Source organism: Nanorana parkeri, unplaced genomic scaffold (assembly GCF_000935625.1).
Source record: "Nanorana parkeri isolate BGI_ZX_2015 unplaced genomic scaffold, ASM93562v1 scaffold529, whole genome shotgun sequence".
Taxonomy (NCBI): Eukaryota; Metazoa; Chordata; class Amphibia; order Anura; family Dicroglossidae; genus Nanorana; species Nanorana parkeri.
Genome location: NW_017306797.1, coordinates 120,617 through 140,257, shown reverse-complemented (window position 1 = coordinate 140,257; position 19,641 = coordinate 120,617). Strand labels below are relative to the sequence as shown.

The 19,641-nt window shown below is 42.4% G+C and overlaps 1 protein-coding gene across 1 annotated transcript in view; it reads right to left on the bottom strand.

The window, feature by feature from the left end:
* The window catches only part of MYO15B (myosin XVB), a 59,763-nt gene that overhangs the window by 22,543 nt on the left and 17,579 nt on the right, over nt 1-19,641 (bottom strand). The window contains exons 10-15 of the mRNA XM_018561532.1: nt 17,787-17,893; nt 16,733-16,794; nt 12,610-12,697; nt 4,804-4,893; nt 3,426-3,589; nt 2,971-3,291 (exon numbers count right to left, since the gene is read on the bottom strand). Of these exons, the coding sequence (XP_018417034.1) occupies nt 2,971-3,291; nt 3,426-3,589; nt 4,804-4,893; nt 12,610-12,697; nt 16,733-16,794; nt 17,787-17,893 (832 nt within the window). The remainder of the gene's footprint in view (nt 1-2,970; nt 3,292-3,425; nt 3,590-4,803; nt 4,894-12,609; nt 12,698-16,732; nt 16,795-17,786; nt 17,894-19,641) is intronic.

Sequence of the window (19,641 nt, the reverse complement as noted above, 5' to 3'; positions counted from 1 at the left end):
CCCCCTATATAATAGCAATAACAATAAGTGCAAAAAAAATAAATATAAATAAAAAAAATAAAAGTAACACATAAAAAAGTAAAATAAAATAAAAGTCACATATAAAAAAAGGGGAAAAACCCCCCCCAAAATGTTTAACTCCCCCACCCCCACGTTTACGCGCCTATAAACGTAAATACGCGTCCGGTGCCCCAGCGCGCAAAAATTACAATTGCGCTACACATGTTACATATCGCCGCGAACGTCGCAGTGAGAGCAATCATTTTAGGGCCATCAATCACTGATAACACTAAACTGATGAGCGGTAACAGCTTTTAAAGCGTCGCCTAGGGCCAATTTTGGGTATTATCGTTTTTTGAGGTTTCGCGCGCGCACGCAATTTTAAGGCTTGACATGTTTAGTGTCTTTTTACCCGACGTGACCCCATCTTTTATATTTTACCAAAAAATTGGGTAATAATAAATGTTTTATCATTTAATATAGGGGAAACTGTTGTTTTTTTTTTAAATTTCGGTAATTGTTCCTTAATATAGTAAAAAAATAAAACCCCCAGTGGTGAATAAATACCACCAAAAGAAAGCTCTATCTGTCCCCAAAAAAGGGTATAAAATTCATTTCAGTACAGCGCTGCATGACGGAATAAATGTCAGTCAAAGTACTGCAGCGCTGAATACTGAAAAATGGCCTGGATGGGAAGGGGGTTTAACACCGCGGATGTCAACTGGTTAAGTACCTTGGGGTGCAGATTATCTGGTCCTAATGATTTATTTGCATTAATTTTTTCAAGTCTTTGTTGTACCCCAGTACTGTCAACAACTGCAGTATTTTACGCACTGAGTAACTCCCATTCTTATCTCCATTAAACTCGTCACTCTCCTGAGTCTATACTGAGGAGAAAAATTAATTCAATACCTCAGCTTTCTCCCTGTCGTTTGTCACCAATCCCACGTTTTTGTCTTTTATTGGACCGACTTGCTCTTTCTTTACCCTTTTACTGTTTATATACTGGAATAATTTGTTGGGGTTCTTTTTACTGACTGTGGCGATATGCTTTTCATAATCTATTTTAGCCGCCCGGATTTCATGTTTACATGTCTTGTTGCATTCCCTGTAGTTCTGGAATGCCAATGCAGTCCCCTCCACCTTATTATTTAGAAATGTTATCTTCTTTTCTTTGATATATTGTTTTACCGTTTTATTTAGCCATGCAGGGTTAGTTCTTGATCTTTTATTTTTGTTTCCCAATGGTATGCATTTTGCAATAGCATTGTGTAACGTGTTCTTCTTAAAACAATCCCACTTCTGGTCAGTGTCCAGTGTTAGAAATACGTTGTACCAATTAGTGTCGCTAATTAGGTGACACAGCTTATCAAAGTTTGCTTTTCTGAAGTTTAGTGTTCTTGTCAGACCAACACACTTCTCTTTTCTGTACCCCACATTTAAAGTAATCACCCTGTGATCACTATTACCCAATGTATCCCTAATCGTTATGTCCCCAACAAGGTGTACTGCAGCGCTGAATACTGAAAAATGGCCTGGATGGGAAGGGGGTTTAACACCGCGGATGTCAACTGGTTAAGTACCTTGGGGTGCAGATTATCTGGTCCTAATGATTTATTTGCATTAATTTTTTCAAGTCTTTGTTGTACCCCAGTACTGTCAACAACTGCAGTATTTTACGCACTGAGTAACTCCCATTCTTATCTCCATTAAACTCGTCACTCTCCTGAGTCTATACTGAGGAGAAAAATTAATTCAATACCTCAGCTTTCTCCCTGTCGTTTGTCACCAATCCCACGTTTTTGTCTTTTATTGGACCGACTTGCTCTTTCTTTACCCTTTTACTGTTTATATACTGGAATAATTTGTTGGGGTTCTTTTTACTGACTGTGGCGATATGCTTTTCATAATCTATTTTAGCCGCCCGGATTTCATGTTTACATGTCTTGTTGCATTCCCTGTAGTTCTGGAATGCCAATGCAGTCCCCTCCACCTTATTATTTAGAAATGTTATCTTCTTTTCTTTGATATATTGTTTTACCGTTTTATTTAGCCATGCAGGGTTAGTTCTTGATCTTTTATTTTTGTTTCCCAATGGTATGCATTTTGCAATAGCATTGTGTAACGTGTTCTTCTTAAAACAATCCCACTTCTGGTCAGTGTCCAGTGTTAGAAATACGTTGTACCAATTAGTGTCGCTAATTAGGTGACACAGCTTATCAAAGTTTGCTTTTCTGAAGTTTAGTGTTCTTGTCAGACCAACACACTTCTCTTTTCTGTACCCCACATTTAAAGTAATCACCCTGTGATCACTATTACCCAATGTATCCCTAATCGTTATGTCCCCAACAAGGTCCACATTATTAGAGATTATTAAGTCCAGTGTTGCATTCTTTCTGGTTGGGACATCAACCATCTGATCCAAGAAATTGTCCCTTAACAGGTTCAGAAAACGGCCCGCCTTTATAGAATGAGAGGTTCTAGTTCACCAATCAATCTCCGGATAATTGACGTTGCTCATTATAAACACATTTCCCTGCTTCCCTACTAATTCTAATTGGGAATGTCAATCAGCAGGAGGAGGACCTGATGGAGAACTTCAGGTCCACCTTTGCAGGTTCACAGCAGCAGAGGGCGGGTGCAATAGCCAGCTTGTTATTGGCTATTGCAAATTCAAATAGCCAATAGCAATCAAGCTATTCATTTCTATGCTGTTTTTGTGTGTTTTTTTTTTACTTTGACGGCGGTTGGCGTCTCCAATATCAGAATAAAAAAAAACAGACAGCAGGGAAAGGTTTACTCTGCTAGATAGAGCAGAGTAAACCTTTACTGGGAGAAAATACTTCTCTCCCGGGCAGCCGGGAGCCGCTATCTAATAGCGGGAGACTCCTGGGAACATCCGTGAGAGTTGGGATGTCTGTATTCAGCATTTTCTCAAATCAGTTAATTGTATATCATACAAGAAATTACCTCTCTAGGGATTTCCGGTTTCATATTCTCTGAGATTTGGATCGGAAGTGGCGCAGAAGCTGGTGAAGAAGATGGAGGTGCAGCAGGAGGTGGAGGTGCAGCAGCAGGCAAAGGAGCTGGAGCGGGTGGAGGTGTAGGAGCTGTAGGTGGTGTTGGTGCTGGCTTTGATCTTTGTGGAGAAGCTGGTGATGATTTAGGAAGAATTTTAGGTGGAGGTTTTGAAGCTGGAGGCGGAGAACGGTCTCTGTTTCTTTGTGAAGAGTCTTGACGAGCCTGCTGCTGCTGGGACAACATTGTGGCTTGAAGTGTCATTTGTTGCGCCTAGACAAAAAATAATTACACAATAGCTGAAAGAAATACAGCATATTGTATAACAAAGACCACAAGCTGAAAAATATTTTCTGAGGCCAGAAAATTGGTAAAGAAGACATGATTCAAGAAAACAACATATATACCAAAAGCAAGGCCTGCTGCTGAATAAAAGCTTGTTGGGCAGCCATTTGTGTATGGTCCATAGCAGGAACCATTTGCTGTGCCATGGGCATAGGCTGACCCATCATTTGAGGCATCATTGCTTGAGGCATCATTGCTTGAGGCATCATAGGCTGGGGCATCATACCTATAAACAATCAGAGCACATCATTATTTGTGACAGCAATGCAAATGTGTTACAGTTTAAATAATAGTTCCTTATGCCTATAAAGCTAATTCTGGATAACGTAACACTAAACACAGGAGTTAAATCTTACAAATGCATTCAAGTACCTTAACTATTATCAAGACAGTGAATGCACTTATTTGTTCATCACTAAGCTGTAGATCCTCAAATCATCTCTGAATTCATGCTGACACTGTGCTTCTTTCTGGAGGGTGGCTACTTTTGTTCCCCATGGTCCCGTGTGTTGCAAAGTAGCCACTGCTCCAACCTCATTCCTGTGATGGACTATAATTTCAATAGAAATTGGCTAACTAATCATGAGATTGTAGTCCATCACTTAAGCGAGTTAGGAGTGTTAGCTACTTTACAACAAAAATAGGGACCATGGGGAACAAAAGTAGCCACCTTCCAGAAGGAAGGACAGTGTCAGCACCAATTCAGAGATGATTTGAGGATCTAGAGCTGAGTGATACACAAATACGCTATATTTTTGTTATTAGTGAAGGTACTTGAATGCATTTTTAAGATTTAACTCCTAAGTTTAGTGTCACTTTTAATACCATAATCGAATTAGTCCAAACTTATCCCTTGACTAATTAAAAATACACACATCACAATGCATTTAACTATAATTAGAACGTAGATAGCATTAAATTAGTTAATGTGTACCTGTCTGCCTGCCTGAAATAAAAAAGCTTAACACAGAATGCAAGGCTTAATAAGAACAACATTGTCAGAGCTCTACCAGAACCACTGAAAATCCAATACAAATACCCCCTAAGAAACAATGTTCAGGCCTGGGGATTGGCTTTGTCCCCATCCCCAGAAAGAATTGGCATAAAAATGCTGGACCCTCAAGGTTTGCCTCGTTGGGGAATCCTTCCATGATCCAGTGTACTGACTCGAATGTTAGATGTCTTCTGATTGCTACTACAGAGCCCTCTCCTCAGGGAAGGTTTAGGTTTCTGTAATAGAAGACACTGCATGTGCTTCTGTTAACCAAGCTGGTTCTTCTGCTCTTCTTTATCTCCTCAGCTGGTGGCCTACCTGTTGAGGTGTGAGGGTTCAACACCTGTGTGTCCTACTTTTCCAGCCTGGCAGGATCCATGAATGTACTCCCCTGGACATCTAGGGTGAAATGATGCACAGATAGAGAGAGATCTTTGCAGGCTTACCTGGCATTTGGGGCATCATTCCCATTGCAGGCATCATACCATTCATAGCTGGCATAGAATATGCAGGCATTGAGCCAACTCCAGTGTAACCTGAACACAAGAGATACATTAAAATATACCTATAAATATAGATTTCCACAAAATATCAGTTTAGAAACAGACGCTTAAAGGTGAAGTATTGGAAGAATAAAATATACTCTTCCCAATACTTAGAGTCAGCGTGTGACATCTAGAGCCCTGTTACATTGGTGGTCAGTGTAAATCCCCCCTTCCATTGTGGTCTTTGTAAATCCCCCCCCCCCTTACATTGGTGGTCAGTGTAAATACCCCTTTACATTGTGGTCAGTGTAAAATCCTCCTTTACATTGGTGGCCATTGTAGAATCCTTCCTTAAATTAGTAGTCGGTATACAATTCCTCATTACATTGGTGGTCAGTGTAAAATCCCCCTTACATTGGTGGTCTGTGTAAAATCCCCCCTTACATTGGTGGTCTGGGTAAAATCTCCTGTTACATTGGAGGCCAGTGTAAATCTCCCCTTACATTAGTGGTCATAGTAGAATACCCCGTTAAATTGGTGATCAGTTTAAATCCTCCCTTACATTGGTGGTCAGTGTAGAATACCCCCCTTACATTGATGATCAGCAGTTCTGATGCTAGTGCCAATGGGGTGCTCAGAAACAGCTGACACTGGCCATCATTTTAAAATGGCACTGGAATAAATAGCTGATGTTCCAGATCCATTTAAAAATGGCAGCTGGACTCCAGATAGTTAAAGGTTATAAGAGATTATAGTAATTGAGTTTAGTTTTACTTTAAATTTGACTGGTTGAAACTTTTCTTCCCTCATTGCATTAAAGAAATACTGCTACTAGACATTTAGGCCAGGTTCACACCATTTTCCGGACCAAATCTAGAATGCTGCTTGGAACACACCGGAAGTGCCTCTCAGTCCACTGCTCGCCCAATACACTGCCCCAGCATGCCGGATGCCGCTACGAAACCACACTACAAGCTCTCTTACATCAAGCAAGGGAAGGCAGGACAGGGCCACAGGCCTGGGGGCCTCAGGAGTGGATCCTTAAGGGAGGAAAGGAACCAGATCCTGGCTTGTCAGAATAACATAGGGGAAAAAACCCCTCCGCTCTACAGCAAGGCCAGAAGGGAGGAAAAACACCTTCAACAGCAGAGCCGCACAGAGGGGGATCCGTGACCTCAAGGCCAACCGGTCAGGAAGAAAAGAACAAACGTGACGTGGTCCTGGACGGTAGGAAGCACAATCTAAACTGAGGTATGAGGGGAAGGGGAGGGGCTTTTAACTATTTTACTAATTGTGTTTCCTGTAGAAGGTGGAACCAATCATGTCTCAGGTTGCCGTCCTGGAAGATGATTAGGGAAATAATGCATTGCATGCAATCAAAATTTGACACCTGTATTGACCCCAAGAGCAGGGGCTTTTTTTGTTTGTTTGTTTTTTTTAGCTTAAAATTGGCTTTCAGACGTGTTATAGTGCATTTGTTGAGTTTCCCTGCATTCCAGACCAGATAAAATGAGACGAGCAGTATTTATTTTGTCTGGGCCGGAACGACTGCGCTGGTGTGAAGTTGAACAGAGGCCAGAAATGCCATAGGGATACATTGGGATGCTTTTTTGGTCCGGGAAAAAACTGTTCTGGTCTGGACATGATCAGGTCCAGGCAATGTTTTGCCATGCATCCACACGCACTGCTGGTGGGGGCGTGGCTGCGGTGCCTTTGACTTCAAAGCACCACCATGCCTCCTCCCTCCCCAGAACGAATGGGGAAGTTTAGTGAGTGATTGCTGTGCATTCCAGCAGCTGCCGCTCTGGAACGGACCGCAATTGGTGTAGGCAGACAGCAGAAGCCTGCACAGCTACTTGTTAGCAAATGTTAGGATTTCAGTCAAGATCAGTAATTTTTTTTTCTGTGCACCCATAATGTAAGTAAACAAAAGGTGCCAGCTGGAGCAGAGTCCAAAACTCAATTCACTTGGGGGCCACTGGACAAATTGTCTTCTCCAATGGAGGCCCAATTTCATAAAATGTAAATATATATGGTACCAGTGTTAATGTCTGTGTGTGTTTATAATTTCAGTATATTCTTTTGTGATGATTCCTTTGTATGCAATGTCAGTATATTTTTAATTTTTTTTGTGATTGTTTGTGTGTGTGTATTGTTAGGATTTTTGTGAGTGATGTCGGCATGTGTGTCAATGTTTCTGTGTGTGTCATATCAGTATGTGTATAGTGTCACTATATGTGCATGTTTTTTTCCCACACACACAGAAATAAGCCCCCCCCCACCCACACTCCGCACACACTTCCTGCCCACACACACACATAAAATAAAAGAAAGAGCCCCCTCACCTACTGCCATTTTTTGCAGGGAGTAGGCACATTCCGTGGTGGTCCAGTGGGTGATTAGCAGGGTCTGCACTTTTGGCTGGTGCAGATCGTACTAATCCTTCCTTTTGGCCAGCGCTCAGTGAAGGCTGTCAGAGCGCCGGCCAAAAGGAACTACTGCGTTCCAGCACCACCAGGAGCAGCTATGGAGTCCACATCCCACAAGTCAGGTACACACGGTCTGCAAAATGCGTGCCTGACTCGTCAGAAGGCTGTGGGCTGCATGTTACTGACTGTAATATCAGTAGAGGAGGTGTCACTGCTGGCATTATTGAGTGCTTTACTGTGTGCAAACTCCTGTCAGCCTCTCTGTCCTGTTATCAGACAAATTATGTGATGTTTGAAAATGAGCCTAACATATAAAAGGAGTCTGTCTGGGGTTGCTATTGCCACATCCAAGATGGCAGCACCCAGCAGGAGTCTCAGGCCTGATCAGTATTAATAATCAGAGATTAAATGCAAGATCGTTTAACATATAAGCTGATATTAATAGAAGGGGGGCATGGTCTCTTACCCTCTCATACCTTACCGCTCTCATACCTGTATACCCCTTAAGGACAAGAGCAATTTTTACATTTCCGCTATGACCCAGTTTATTTGGCATTAACTGTGTCATTAAGACAACAAAATAATACATACATACATTGTTTTTGGGAAACTATTTTAGGAATATTGTTTTGCAAAAATGATTTTATTTTGCGAAATCTGCTGTGATCTCTATTATACATTCACCTTTATTCTATAATTTCCTCTGTTTAAATTGACACTAAAATTCTGCTTCTGGAACAAAGTATAGCATAGCTACTTGCAAATTAAAAAAGGGTATTTTTTAAAATTTTGCTAATTGTCTTATTATAAAATGTGACACTGGAAAGTAACAAACAAAACAAATGCCAAGCAAAGAAAAGGGTAACAAACATCAAGAAAAAAACAGCAGAAAAAATACCTAAGGAGGGGAAGAAGTTTATTAGGGCTAAACGGGGTAACCAAGGGTTAATAAGGGGTTAAAAAGGAATACATTTTTTTTTTTTAAATTGTTTAATTGATGTGATTGTATTCATTATTTCATCAGATGCCAATCCATCCACTGGCTGCCAATTGCCCAACGAATGACATTAAAAATACTAACAACAACATACAAAGCCATCTACAACTCCGCCCCAACCTACATAAAGACCTAATCTCAAAATATCCCCCAAACCGTCCTCTCCGCTCCTCTCAAGACCTCCTGCTCTCTAGCTCTCTAATTACCTCCTCCCATGCAGCCTCCAGGACTTCTCCAGAGTGTCCCCCATCCTCTGGAACTCCTTACCCCATTCTGTCCGCCTATCTCCTACGCTGCCCACCTTTAGGCGATCCTTGAAAACCCATCTCTTCAGGAAGGCCTATCTCATCTCAACGTAACTGCCTTTTACTTCCTCCAATAACTCAATCTAAACAATTATTACCTTTTGTATCACTTGCCCCTCCTACTAGATTGTAAGCTCTAACAAGCAGGGCCCTCCTAACCCTCTTGTACTGAAACTGTATTGTATTGTAAATTGTATTGTAACTGTCCTGTCTCCTCCATTTTGTAAAGCGCTGCACAAATTGTTGGCGCTATATAAATCCTGTATTGTAATAATAATAATAATAATCAGATCTACAGATGAATAGAATAGTAAATACATTGAAACAATACATCGATTCTTTGCATTTACTCAATGACACTTGCAGACTGCAGCTCCTGCTATGTTAGAGCAAAAGCAATTACCGGTACTAGCTGTCCTTATTACAGCTAGTGAGTGCCGGTATTTGCCAGCCAGGGCCGCCATTAGAAATCTTGGGGTCCCCTAAACCCTACCTGACTAAGTAGCGCAGTGAGATGCTGCATCGTGCTCTAATGTGCAGGAGGAATAGACCCTTAGTGAGACCAAGGCCCAGTAATTTTCTTGCAAAACCTTCCTTAAAGTGGAAGTGAAGTGGTTATTAAAAAAATAGAGCTCTGGAGGTGATTGCCAAAGAGTGCTAGTATGCACAGCATATTAGCACATTATGGCTGACTTACTTGCAGACAATGTCCTTCTACATTGCTGTCTGCTCTCCCCTCCGTCACTGCCATCTTCTCCCAGTCTTCTTTCGGGTTCTTTGATTGGCTGGCTGGCATGATACAACTCCTGTGCATGGGAGTTACTTCATTCCAGCATGTTGGGTATGTGCACTGAAAAAGAAAAATTGCTGACAGGCAGGTAGGAGCTTTTTTTGGTAAAAGAGACTTACACAGTCTTTGCTATCAAAAACTACCCATTAGCAATTTTTTTATAAACACATTTTACTTCCACTTTAAGGCAGCCCATTGAATACAATAAAAGTATGGAAATTCCTGTTCTGCATTTCCATACTTTTATTTATATAATAAACACATGGAAATGTAAAATATGTATTCCCATACATTTATTGTATGAGCATACACTTTTTTCACCTGCCTAGTGCCTGTCATGTATGTCTGTTGATCTATCTACAGATATGCTATCATTACGAGGTAGATTGATAGACATACAGTATAAAGCAGGCACTAGGCAGATGACCCATCTGTTCATTGCATGCAGTGTTACTTGTGTCCTTCAGTGCAGGTCTCCTCCACTCACCCATGCTGTTGCTGACTCCCTTGGTTCTCTGCGCCGCTTCTTGATTTTGTGTGATCGTTCCACTACTGCAGGTGTAGATTTGATACTGGTGTCTCCCAACAGCCCGACACCCAGCTTCCAGAACACCACGAGCAAAGGCTTCAGCACCCGTGTACACCTCTGCCCCCTTTTCCAACAATGGTTACCCCTGCTACCTTCTTTTAAAACTGCTCACCTCTGCCCACCCCCCCCATCCCTGTTTCTACACTGCTCACCTCTGCACCCCCTGCATCCCTCTTCTTACTTTGCTCACCTCTGCACCCCCTTTCAGTGCTGCTCACCTGTGCGTCCCCTGCATTCCTCTTTCGACACTGCTCACCTCTATACCCCTTGTACCTTTCTTACTATTATGCTCACCTCTGCACCCCCTGCACCCCTCTTCCTATTCTGCTCACCTCTGCACCCCCTGCATCCCTGTTCCTACTCTGCCCACCTCTGCACCCCTCTTCCTATTCTGCCCATCACTGCAACCCCAGCACCCCACTTCCTATTCTGCTCACCTCTGCACCCCCTGCATCCCTGTTCCTATTCTGCTCACCTCTGCATCCCTGTTCCTACTTTGCTCACCACTGCACCCCTCTTCCTTTTTTGCTCACCTCTGTACCCCCTGCATCCCTCTTCCTACACTGCTCACCTCTGAACTCCTCTTCATATTCTAAGCAAACAAAACTAAAGCGCCAAAAACAGATCATAAAACTGAGGAATGCATATGCGGGATTGCTAGGGGTGCTGCACCACTTCAGCCAAGGGAACTGTATAACTGGAAGACAAAAAGAGTCTCTTCCTTTCATATCATAGTTCCCCCTTCACTTCAGACTTCATTCCCCCCTTTACATTACAGTCCCACTACCACGAAATTTTGAGGCACCCATGAGGAAGGCAGAAGGCACACCAGGGTGCCACAGCAGGTTGAGAAAGGTTTATCTAACCCTGGCCATACTAAAAGAAAAGGTTTACATTGGACTTGTCCTTAAACCAAATTAGTGGCTGAAAACCCCAGCTGTAACTGTTATTGAATAGTGAAGGGTGCCTCATGGAAGGTACATTAAACCTCGGCAAACTATCTAGAATCACCTTTTTATTTGTGTACAATGCTAAAGTGCTGACAGTCGAATTTGATCGGTTGCTTTACTTACTTGTTTGAGTGCTCTATCCACTATATTATAAATGACAGTTTTGTGTTTTCAGCTTAGAAATAAGAATTATGAAGAGAAAGAAAGAAAAAGGAAAAACAAAGAAGGAATATGGCTGTTTACTTCTACATAACTGAATTATTGGTTATTTTCTGAAAGATAAGATCGGGTGTGGCTGAGTCTATGTTGTAATCCACTTGTGACCATCCCCACCTAGGCCTTTTCTGCTTTTATAACCTTGTTAAACATTAAAGCTGAATTTTATTATATTTTGCCTTCCTTGCTTCCTCCTCCAATTAACATGACTGAAGTTATAACCCTTCTTCACTTTGGCCTCAGACATGATTAGCTGCATTCTTGTTCCTGATCAGTATGTCACTAGACAACAAAAGCAGGATTCAGAAGACATGCCTGGAATCTGCACCTTGGAAAACAAGTCAGCATCTTTCACAGACATCTATCTGTGATTCCAGCCTTCAGAATCTGCTTGGAAGTAGCGGAGGGGACGGTTTGGATGACATTTTGAGATGATGTTGGAAATGTAGTCGGGGGGCAAAGTTGTGGATGGCTTATTGTATTTTGTTGTTAGTATTTTAAATTGTATGCGTTGTTCAATTGGAAGCCACTGGAGGGATTGGCAGAGAGGGGTGGCGGCCACTGAGCGGTTGGTGAGGTGGAAGAGTCTGGCAGCAGCATTCATAATAGACTAAAGGGAGGAATAGCTTGTGTGGGGGTAGGCCACATGAAGGGAGTTACAATAGTCAAGATGAAAGATGACAAGAGAGTGAGTTAGCAGCTTTCTAGTGTCATTTGTTAAGATGTTGTTAAGTTGTTGTCATTTGGAATTCACAAAAACTGAAGCAGACAGAATATGGAGCAGTTGCCCATGGCACTCAATCAGCTTCTCTCTTCAGTTTGTTCAATTACGCTTTGAAAATGAAACAAAAAAGCTAATTGGATGCCATGGGCATCTGCTCCAGATTTTGTCTGCTCTAGTTTTTATGAATTGTGTTTACAAAAACTAAATTATTTAAAATCAACATCAGTTTGAGTACTGGGATCAAATAGGAATTGATCATATAGAAACATAGACGCTGCCATTGCTGACTTTTTTTCTGAGCAACTGGGTACAAGGCTGTCATCGTTACCTGAACACTTGTTATATGCATGCTTGTTCCAATTAACTAAGAATTAACTAATCACTAACTCACCAAGTGGTGATGTCAAACTCAGGGTGCTAGGCCTGGAGCTTGTCTCTATCATAAGAGAGCCAAGGAGAATTAAAAGGGCAGAAGGTGGTTCACTGAAAGTACAGCAAGAAGAATTAGGCTCAACAGGCAAGAAAGGAGGAAAGGGGGCTGCAGAGATAGCAGCGGGATAGCAGCAAGCAAGATCAGAGGCAATGACAAGCAGAAAAGGGTAGAAAATGGGGGGGGGGGGCTGGCACCCCATCCACATTCACAACAAACATTATATTTCAGGGAATATTTAACACAAATGGCATTTAATTAGAACACTTATAGCACATAAGATGTAGCCTTATGTTTTTTATAATGCCTCTGCATTAGTTTTATCCTCAGCACTGACCTTGAGAGGAAAATGCATTTTGTCTTGTAGGCCCGATGCCGCCACCTCCCTTCATGCGCCAGTTCAGGTTATTAGTCTGGTTTAAATCCTGCAAGGGACAGGTGTTAAAGATAAAAGTTTAACGCTTTCACTGCCGGAGACTTTTTTTGCATTTTGTACACACATTTTAGGATTGAAAACTGCTTAAAGTGACATTAAAGGCAAACAGTTTTTTCCCTCCCCCCAATGTTAATTAAAGCACTTACCTTAAATGATGTCTATTATTCCGATCTTCTTCTTCTTCTTTCCTTTAGTTTTCAGCCTTCTCTCCAGCGCTGCTGCGGGTCTCTGATCCAGCGCTGACTCCTCTGTCCTTGCTGGTACTTCCTTTCCCACGGTGTCTGCATGCGGGTGCATGTGTCCATAGACATACCTTGTGTCTCTCCTCGTCTCCCGGCCGAAAATCCGAACTGCGCATGCGGCCGCCCAAAGATGTTTTGCGGCCGCCCGAGAATTTTCAGATTTTCGGACGGGAGCGCGCGGGGAAGACACAAGTTAGTTTAAACCGCTTCAAAAGCATTTAAAAAAAAACAAAACTTTTTGCATATATCTACTGCTTGCTAGCAGTAGATATATGCAAAAAAACTTGAGGGTTTAGAAACCCTTTAATCCATCCACAAAATTACATATTTTCTAAAAGCCGAGACCCTGGAGAATAAATAACGGCAGTTGCAAGTTTTTTTTTGTCAGACAATATTAATTAAATAGTTAATTATTTAAAACATTTTGGTGAATACAAACACGATATGCACTAATCAGAGATAACATTAGTACCACTGAGAGGTAAAGTGAAAAACATTGATTATCTCATTACAATGGCACCTGGAAGTGGGTGGGCTACATTAAGCAGCAAGTCAACATTTTGTCCCTGAAGTGGATGTGTTAAGGTGCCCATACACTGCACAATTCTCGTACGAGTATCGCGGGAAACCCCGCGATCGTACGAGAATTGTGCAGTGTATGAAAGGCGTGCAACCGCTTCTAATGTACGGTCGTATTACTTTTGTATATCGAGCATGTTGGAAAACCAGCCGAGAATCGTACGATTTTCGGCTGGTTTTTAACATGATCGAGAGATCACTGCCGAACGGGCCGGCACTGCCCGTTCAGCATTGCAGCCATCGGAAGCCCGCCCCTCAGGGGGGCGGGCTTGCGATGATCGCAGGTATGATCTGCCTCTCCAAGATGGGCAGATCGTATGTTTTTTTAATTACTTTACAACCCTCGCAAGACAAAAGTCTTGCGAGGGTTGTAAAGTGTATGGGCACCTTTAGAAGGAGAAAAAATGGGCAAGCGCTAAAGAACGACTTTGACAAGGGCCAAATTGTGATGGCTAGACGACTGCAGCTATTGTGGGATGTTCCCGGTCTGCAGTGGTTAGGACCTACCAAAAGGGTTTCCACGGAAGAAAAACCGGTGAACCATTGACAGGGTTATGGGTGGCCAAGGCTCAATGATGCATCTGGGGATTGAAGGCTGGCTCATGTAGTGTAATTCAATAGGAGAGCTACTGTAGTTAAAATTGTTGAAAAAGTCAAAGTAACACTAAACTCAGGAGTGAAATATTAAAGCAGAACTATGAGGTGAGTGCTTTTCACTCACCTCATAGTTCTAGCCGACCTGTGACAATGAGACTGTCACAGGTCGGCTCAGTAGATCGGGAGGTGAGCGAACACATACTGGCGTTCGCTCACCTCTCGATCCTGTCACGGCTCTCTGCCGTGACAGCGGAGGAGCTGGATTCCCCCCTCCTCACTCCGATCCACCAGCGCTGACTGGCGGAACGGACGGGGGAGGGTACAGCTGGCTCTGCCTCTAGGTAGGCAGAGCCAGCTGTCAGTCAAGCAGCTGGGCGGATCCAGACACAATTGTCGGGATCCGCTTCAGCTGCGGCTTCTGAGACCCCGCTCACATGTAGCGACATACCTTTGCAGCGGCCGGGTTAGCGCGACTTTCGGGGCGACGTTCCAGCGACGATCCAGCGACGGTAGCGCGACCTTCTCAGTCGGGCTCCATAGAAAAAAAGCAAAATCGCGCAAAATCCACCGAAAAAAGGGTCCGCTAGAAGCGACTTGCGACCGCGACGAGCGACGCGTGACATGGAGTTAAGACAGCTCCATTGAATAGCATTGGCCGGCGACTTCTCGCGATATCGCGCGGCAAAAATGCGCGATATCGTGGCGGAAATCGCGAGATAAGTCGCTACATGTGAACGGGGCCTTTGTATATCGCGAGCAGCAGCTCGCCGTATACTGCGGCGTCTCAGTATACCGCGAGCTACAGCTCGCGGTATACTGAGCCTAGGGTGACGGGAGGACGCTAGTTTGTGTTCTCCCGTTACCCTAAGGACTATGGGGAAAAGCCTTAACCCCATAGTTCTCCTTTAAAAATGCATTCATGTACCTTAGCTATTAACAAAAATGTATCTTATTTGTGTATCACTCAGCTGTAGATCCACAAATCATCTCTGAATTGGTGCTGACACCGTCCTTCCTTCTGGAGGGTGGCTACTTTTGTTCCCCATGATCATGGTTGCCATGCCCCTTGTCTTATGAGGTACAGAGGCCAAAAGCACACATTACCTCTTCTAAGGAAGCCATATACCTGAGGTATGTCAATTATGGTGTCTATAAAACCACCATCTATGGGTTACCAGATAATCTATGGGTTATCACACTGCAGCATGCGAAAAAAACAAAAATATGGCTACATTTTGGAAGCTGATATTTTAGGAGCGCAATATCATAAAGCACGTCAGCCCCCCTGTCTTATGACCTTGGTTTTTTTTTTATTGGGGAGAAGCTGGCTCAGTAACGCCATCTAGATGGCCCACAAAAAGCTGCTGCACAAAGCAACAGGAGCTCTCTTTTACCATCAAGAAAAGAAAATCTTTCAAGAGACTTATTTCTAGAGAGCCAACCTTGGATCCAATTTATGCTTCATTGACTGAATTGAAGTGCTGGAACCCAAAGAATCCAGGACTTTACTAAGTAATTTCGTTCTTATGCCCTTTTTTTCTGTTGTATTATTTTTCTCTTTTCTGTAATATCTTTTCTGAATATTTTTCTACACCGTTTTTCTTGTTCTTTATGAAATAATATTTAAAAATCGTTAAGCTTTATCTCTCTGCGCTGAGTAAGAATTGAAAGAATCCTTGTCTCTTTGAGGAGCACTACCAAGTTGTAAAAACTGTTATATTCCTGTCAAGAAGCCTTTGCCAGTGGTGCTGCATGAGCATCTGTGCATGGTATGGCCCACAGAGCCAGGCCTGGGTGTGCATCTCTGCATAGAAGCACGCGTATGCTACAGATTCTGGTGCCAGACGGGCTATTTAAACTGTGACTCCCTGATGCTCAGTGCTGAGTGATCTTCAGCTACTCGCTACTGAGATCCTGTATCCTGACCTGTGCTTCCAGTTACCGACCCGGCTCCTCTTGACCATTCTGCTGATCTTCTGTGTTCCTGACTCCACTCTTTGTCTGCTGTTCTTGTACTGCTTGTCCGCACGGCTCTGACCCCGGCCTGTCCTTCGACTACGATTCCGCCTGCTGTCTGGTACCTCATAATTTGCATGGTTTGGCTCGGCTTGCACCTGACCTTGATCCTGCCTACACTGCATTCCAGACGCGCATCTCCTGCATTGCATTCTTCATGAAGATTGTCATCAGTACCAGCACTTCAGCCTGCAGTCTTCCAGCACTCATGCCCTTCTGCGCACTGACTCTCCTGTTCTGCTACTCAGGGGTTTTGGGACCGGAGTTGCAAGGTTCTGAAAGGTACATGACAATTCCTGTCTGGAGGGACAGTGAGCATCGCAGGCATTGCCTAAGATCATAAGAGTCACAGCATTTGCTGGGAACGGTGTGTGTTTCTGTTAAAACACGTGGTGTCTGTTATTGTTTGTGTGTGTGTGTAAAGGGTTAACTGTGGAATTAACTAATCACTAATGAGCACTCTTAGTCTGCTGGCCTTAGATTGTAGTCCCACAAGCTGAAAATATCTGTGCAGGTTGAGGCCTAGGGTAGCCACCATCAAAATACACTTTAAGGGTAAAGTGAGAAACAATGATGCAGGTGGTACTCACAGTTGGTGATGATAACATTGGATTAAAAAGCTGGTCTAGGTAATTCTCCATTCTGTTGGGCGCTGTAAACAAAGAAACAATGAGACTATGTTGAGACAATGTGCGAATATACACAGCATATTTGCACATTATGGCAGACTATCTGCCAAAGTGCCCCCCTTCAGCGATGTAACATCTACAGTCTCCCTGGTCACTCGCTGACAGTTTTGCCTGGTCATTTCCCGGGTTCAGCGCCTTTGGCCATTTTGATTGGTTGGCCCGGGATCCCATGAATGCACAGGGGGATTTAATTCATACCAGCACCCAAGGCATGCTAAGAATTTACAAGGAGCTTTTCGCATACTGCCTGGTGTTTATTCAGAAGAAAGATTGCTGGCATGCAGAAAATGAGTTTTTATTGCAGAAGAGATATATAGAATCTCGTCTGCAATAAATACCTGCCTGCTAGCATGTTTATGAAGGTTGTCATTTATTCAGGTCATGGTACAGCTAGTATTAGTTAGTTATATTGGTCTGGACTAGTTCTGTTTATTATCACATCATGCACACCATAGTATTTCAGAGTATATGTTCTGATCAAGCAATAAAAGCACTTTCAAACAATCCTCATTCATCTCCGTACCTATAAACATGAATTAATATTTATTGATAAACATGAATTAATAAAAACCAACTGAATCCTGACTTTAGAGTCTTTGTTGTGATATTTAAGGGAACTTTGAAAATGAATAACTTTACAAAAAATTTTAGTGATAGCTTGTTTTAAAGCTCTTTTACTGTTTGTTAAAAAATATACTGTATAAATAGTTTAATGACCCTAGTCTGGGAACAGATTCACTTTAGGGAAAAGCAATTCTTTCAAGGATTGTGATGTGCACATTTTGGACACAGAGGACAACTGAGCAAAAGAATAGAGAAGAATAGGTTAACCCTTGCAGATAAGCAACACAAAAAGATACTTTTAGGTACATTTTATTCACTAACAATACCTCACAGTTCCCTTTAAAGTACGACCCATCCTCTTTACATATATACACAAGTATAAGAAACATACCTCCTCTAGTGTTCACTGAATACATTTCATCTACACCTGGATCCATTATTCCAGATGATAGAGGAGGGGCCAGTATGGGCGGAGGTGGGGGGATTGAAGAATTAGGGCTGTAAATAAAACAAAATAATAAACTCCATGGCAAAATAGTTGGTAGGATTGATGTTTACAAGGACACATTTCTCCTGTGAATCCTTACATAAAAGAGGTAAATAAATAAACTGTCAAATGAATTTAAAAAACCTTGCGATTGTAATACATCAGATAAAGACCTACAGTTTACAGCTTAAGTAGATAAAAACATACAGTGTCCCCTACCCTCTTTTTTCCCCACTCTTGTCCTCTTTCTGTCAATGTGAATTCAATTTTCTTAAGGGAAAATATGGAGGCAAATATAATGGCAGCCATTTCATAACTCTTTTAAATTTGCTAGGTGCCTGGCATGATGATCTAAAAGTTTCATTACTGCATTGCTGGCATGCTTTGACAGAGGTGGCCTTCGGTGTAAACTACATCAAAATGTTTAGTACAGATAGCTGAAATGGCCCCAAATCTCCTCTTTTCTTGTCTAACTCTAGCTCGGGCCAGCTTCCTTCCAACTCCTGAACCTGACTATTGGTTCTTTAATGTGATAGGTATTCCTTATGACCAATAGGGAGGCTAGAGACATGGTGTTAACCTTAACTTTTACTGTCCACTGACCACCAATGTAAGGGGACATTTATTTACCGACAACCAATGTAAAAGGGACAGTATACTTACCACCAATATAAAAGTGGCATTTACGTGGCTACCAATGTAACAGGTGATTCTACCACCGACTATCAACATAAAGGGGTGAAAAAGGAAGGGATGCCTAGGTTACCACAGAGCATCAATAAGAAGAAGGTATGAATAGTTGGCAAGATAGGTACTTGCCACTATTGGTAAAGATGATTGTTATTATGGATGAGGAATGACAGGTGCTGCACTATTTCACTTTGGTTCAATTTTGCAAAAGAGCACCCGTGATCTCTAGTTATATAGAGGTCTAGTAGGGGAGGGGACTAGATGCTTGTAGGACAGTCCAAACAAGGCAGCCTGGCCATTTCAGTGTAGACCATATATTGCCTTCATATCACTGAACCACTAATAGTGTAAGGCTCTCTACATTTATACTTATTCCAGACATACTCTAGACCACTGAACTTTGTAAACAGTGCTGCACATTAAATACTCCTCGTTGCTGAATTCTGTAAGTTGCACTGTACCTTACATATTTCTGACTGCTGCAACATTTAAGCTGTATTTTATGTTACATACTCCTGACTGCTGCACCCTAAAAGCTGTGCTGTACTTTACATTCTTCTGACCGCTGCACTCTGCAACCTGTTCTGAATATTATATTATCCCGATTGCTATAAATTTCTTCAATTCCCCCTAACAGCATATATAGATGTACAGTATACACATGATAGACCAAATAAATATATGTTTGTCCCTTTATTAATATGCAAATATTTAGGTCATGTGACACATCTCACCTACTACTCCAGACACAGTGCTGGCTAGAGGTAGAAAAAAAAAATGATGTAGAGACATCACTGTAGTGATTATACCAAAATGGCAATCAATTCACTGGGGAAGTATTGACTGGGCACTGTGCACTCTCTATCCCAGCTTGAATATCTTCACAACTTCATGCTGTTACCAGTGGCCATGTCTATGACAGCCCAAGCACTAATGTCAGACCAAGCACTGGATGTCATGGTAACAGGAAGTGTTGTGGCGCCCAGTGTTTTCTATGAAGAAACACAACACACTGCACTTACAGTATTCTCTTAGTCCCTCTGCAAAGTACCAAAAATACCTGTCGGGC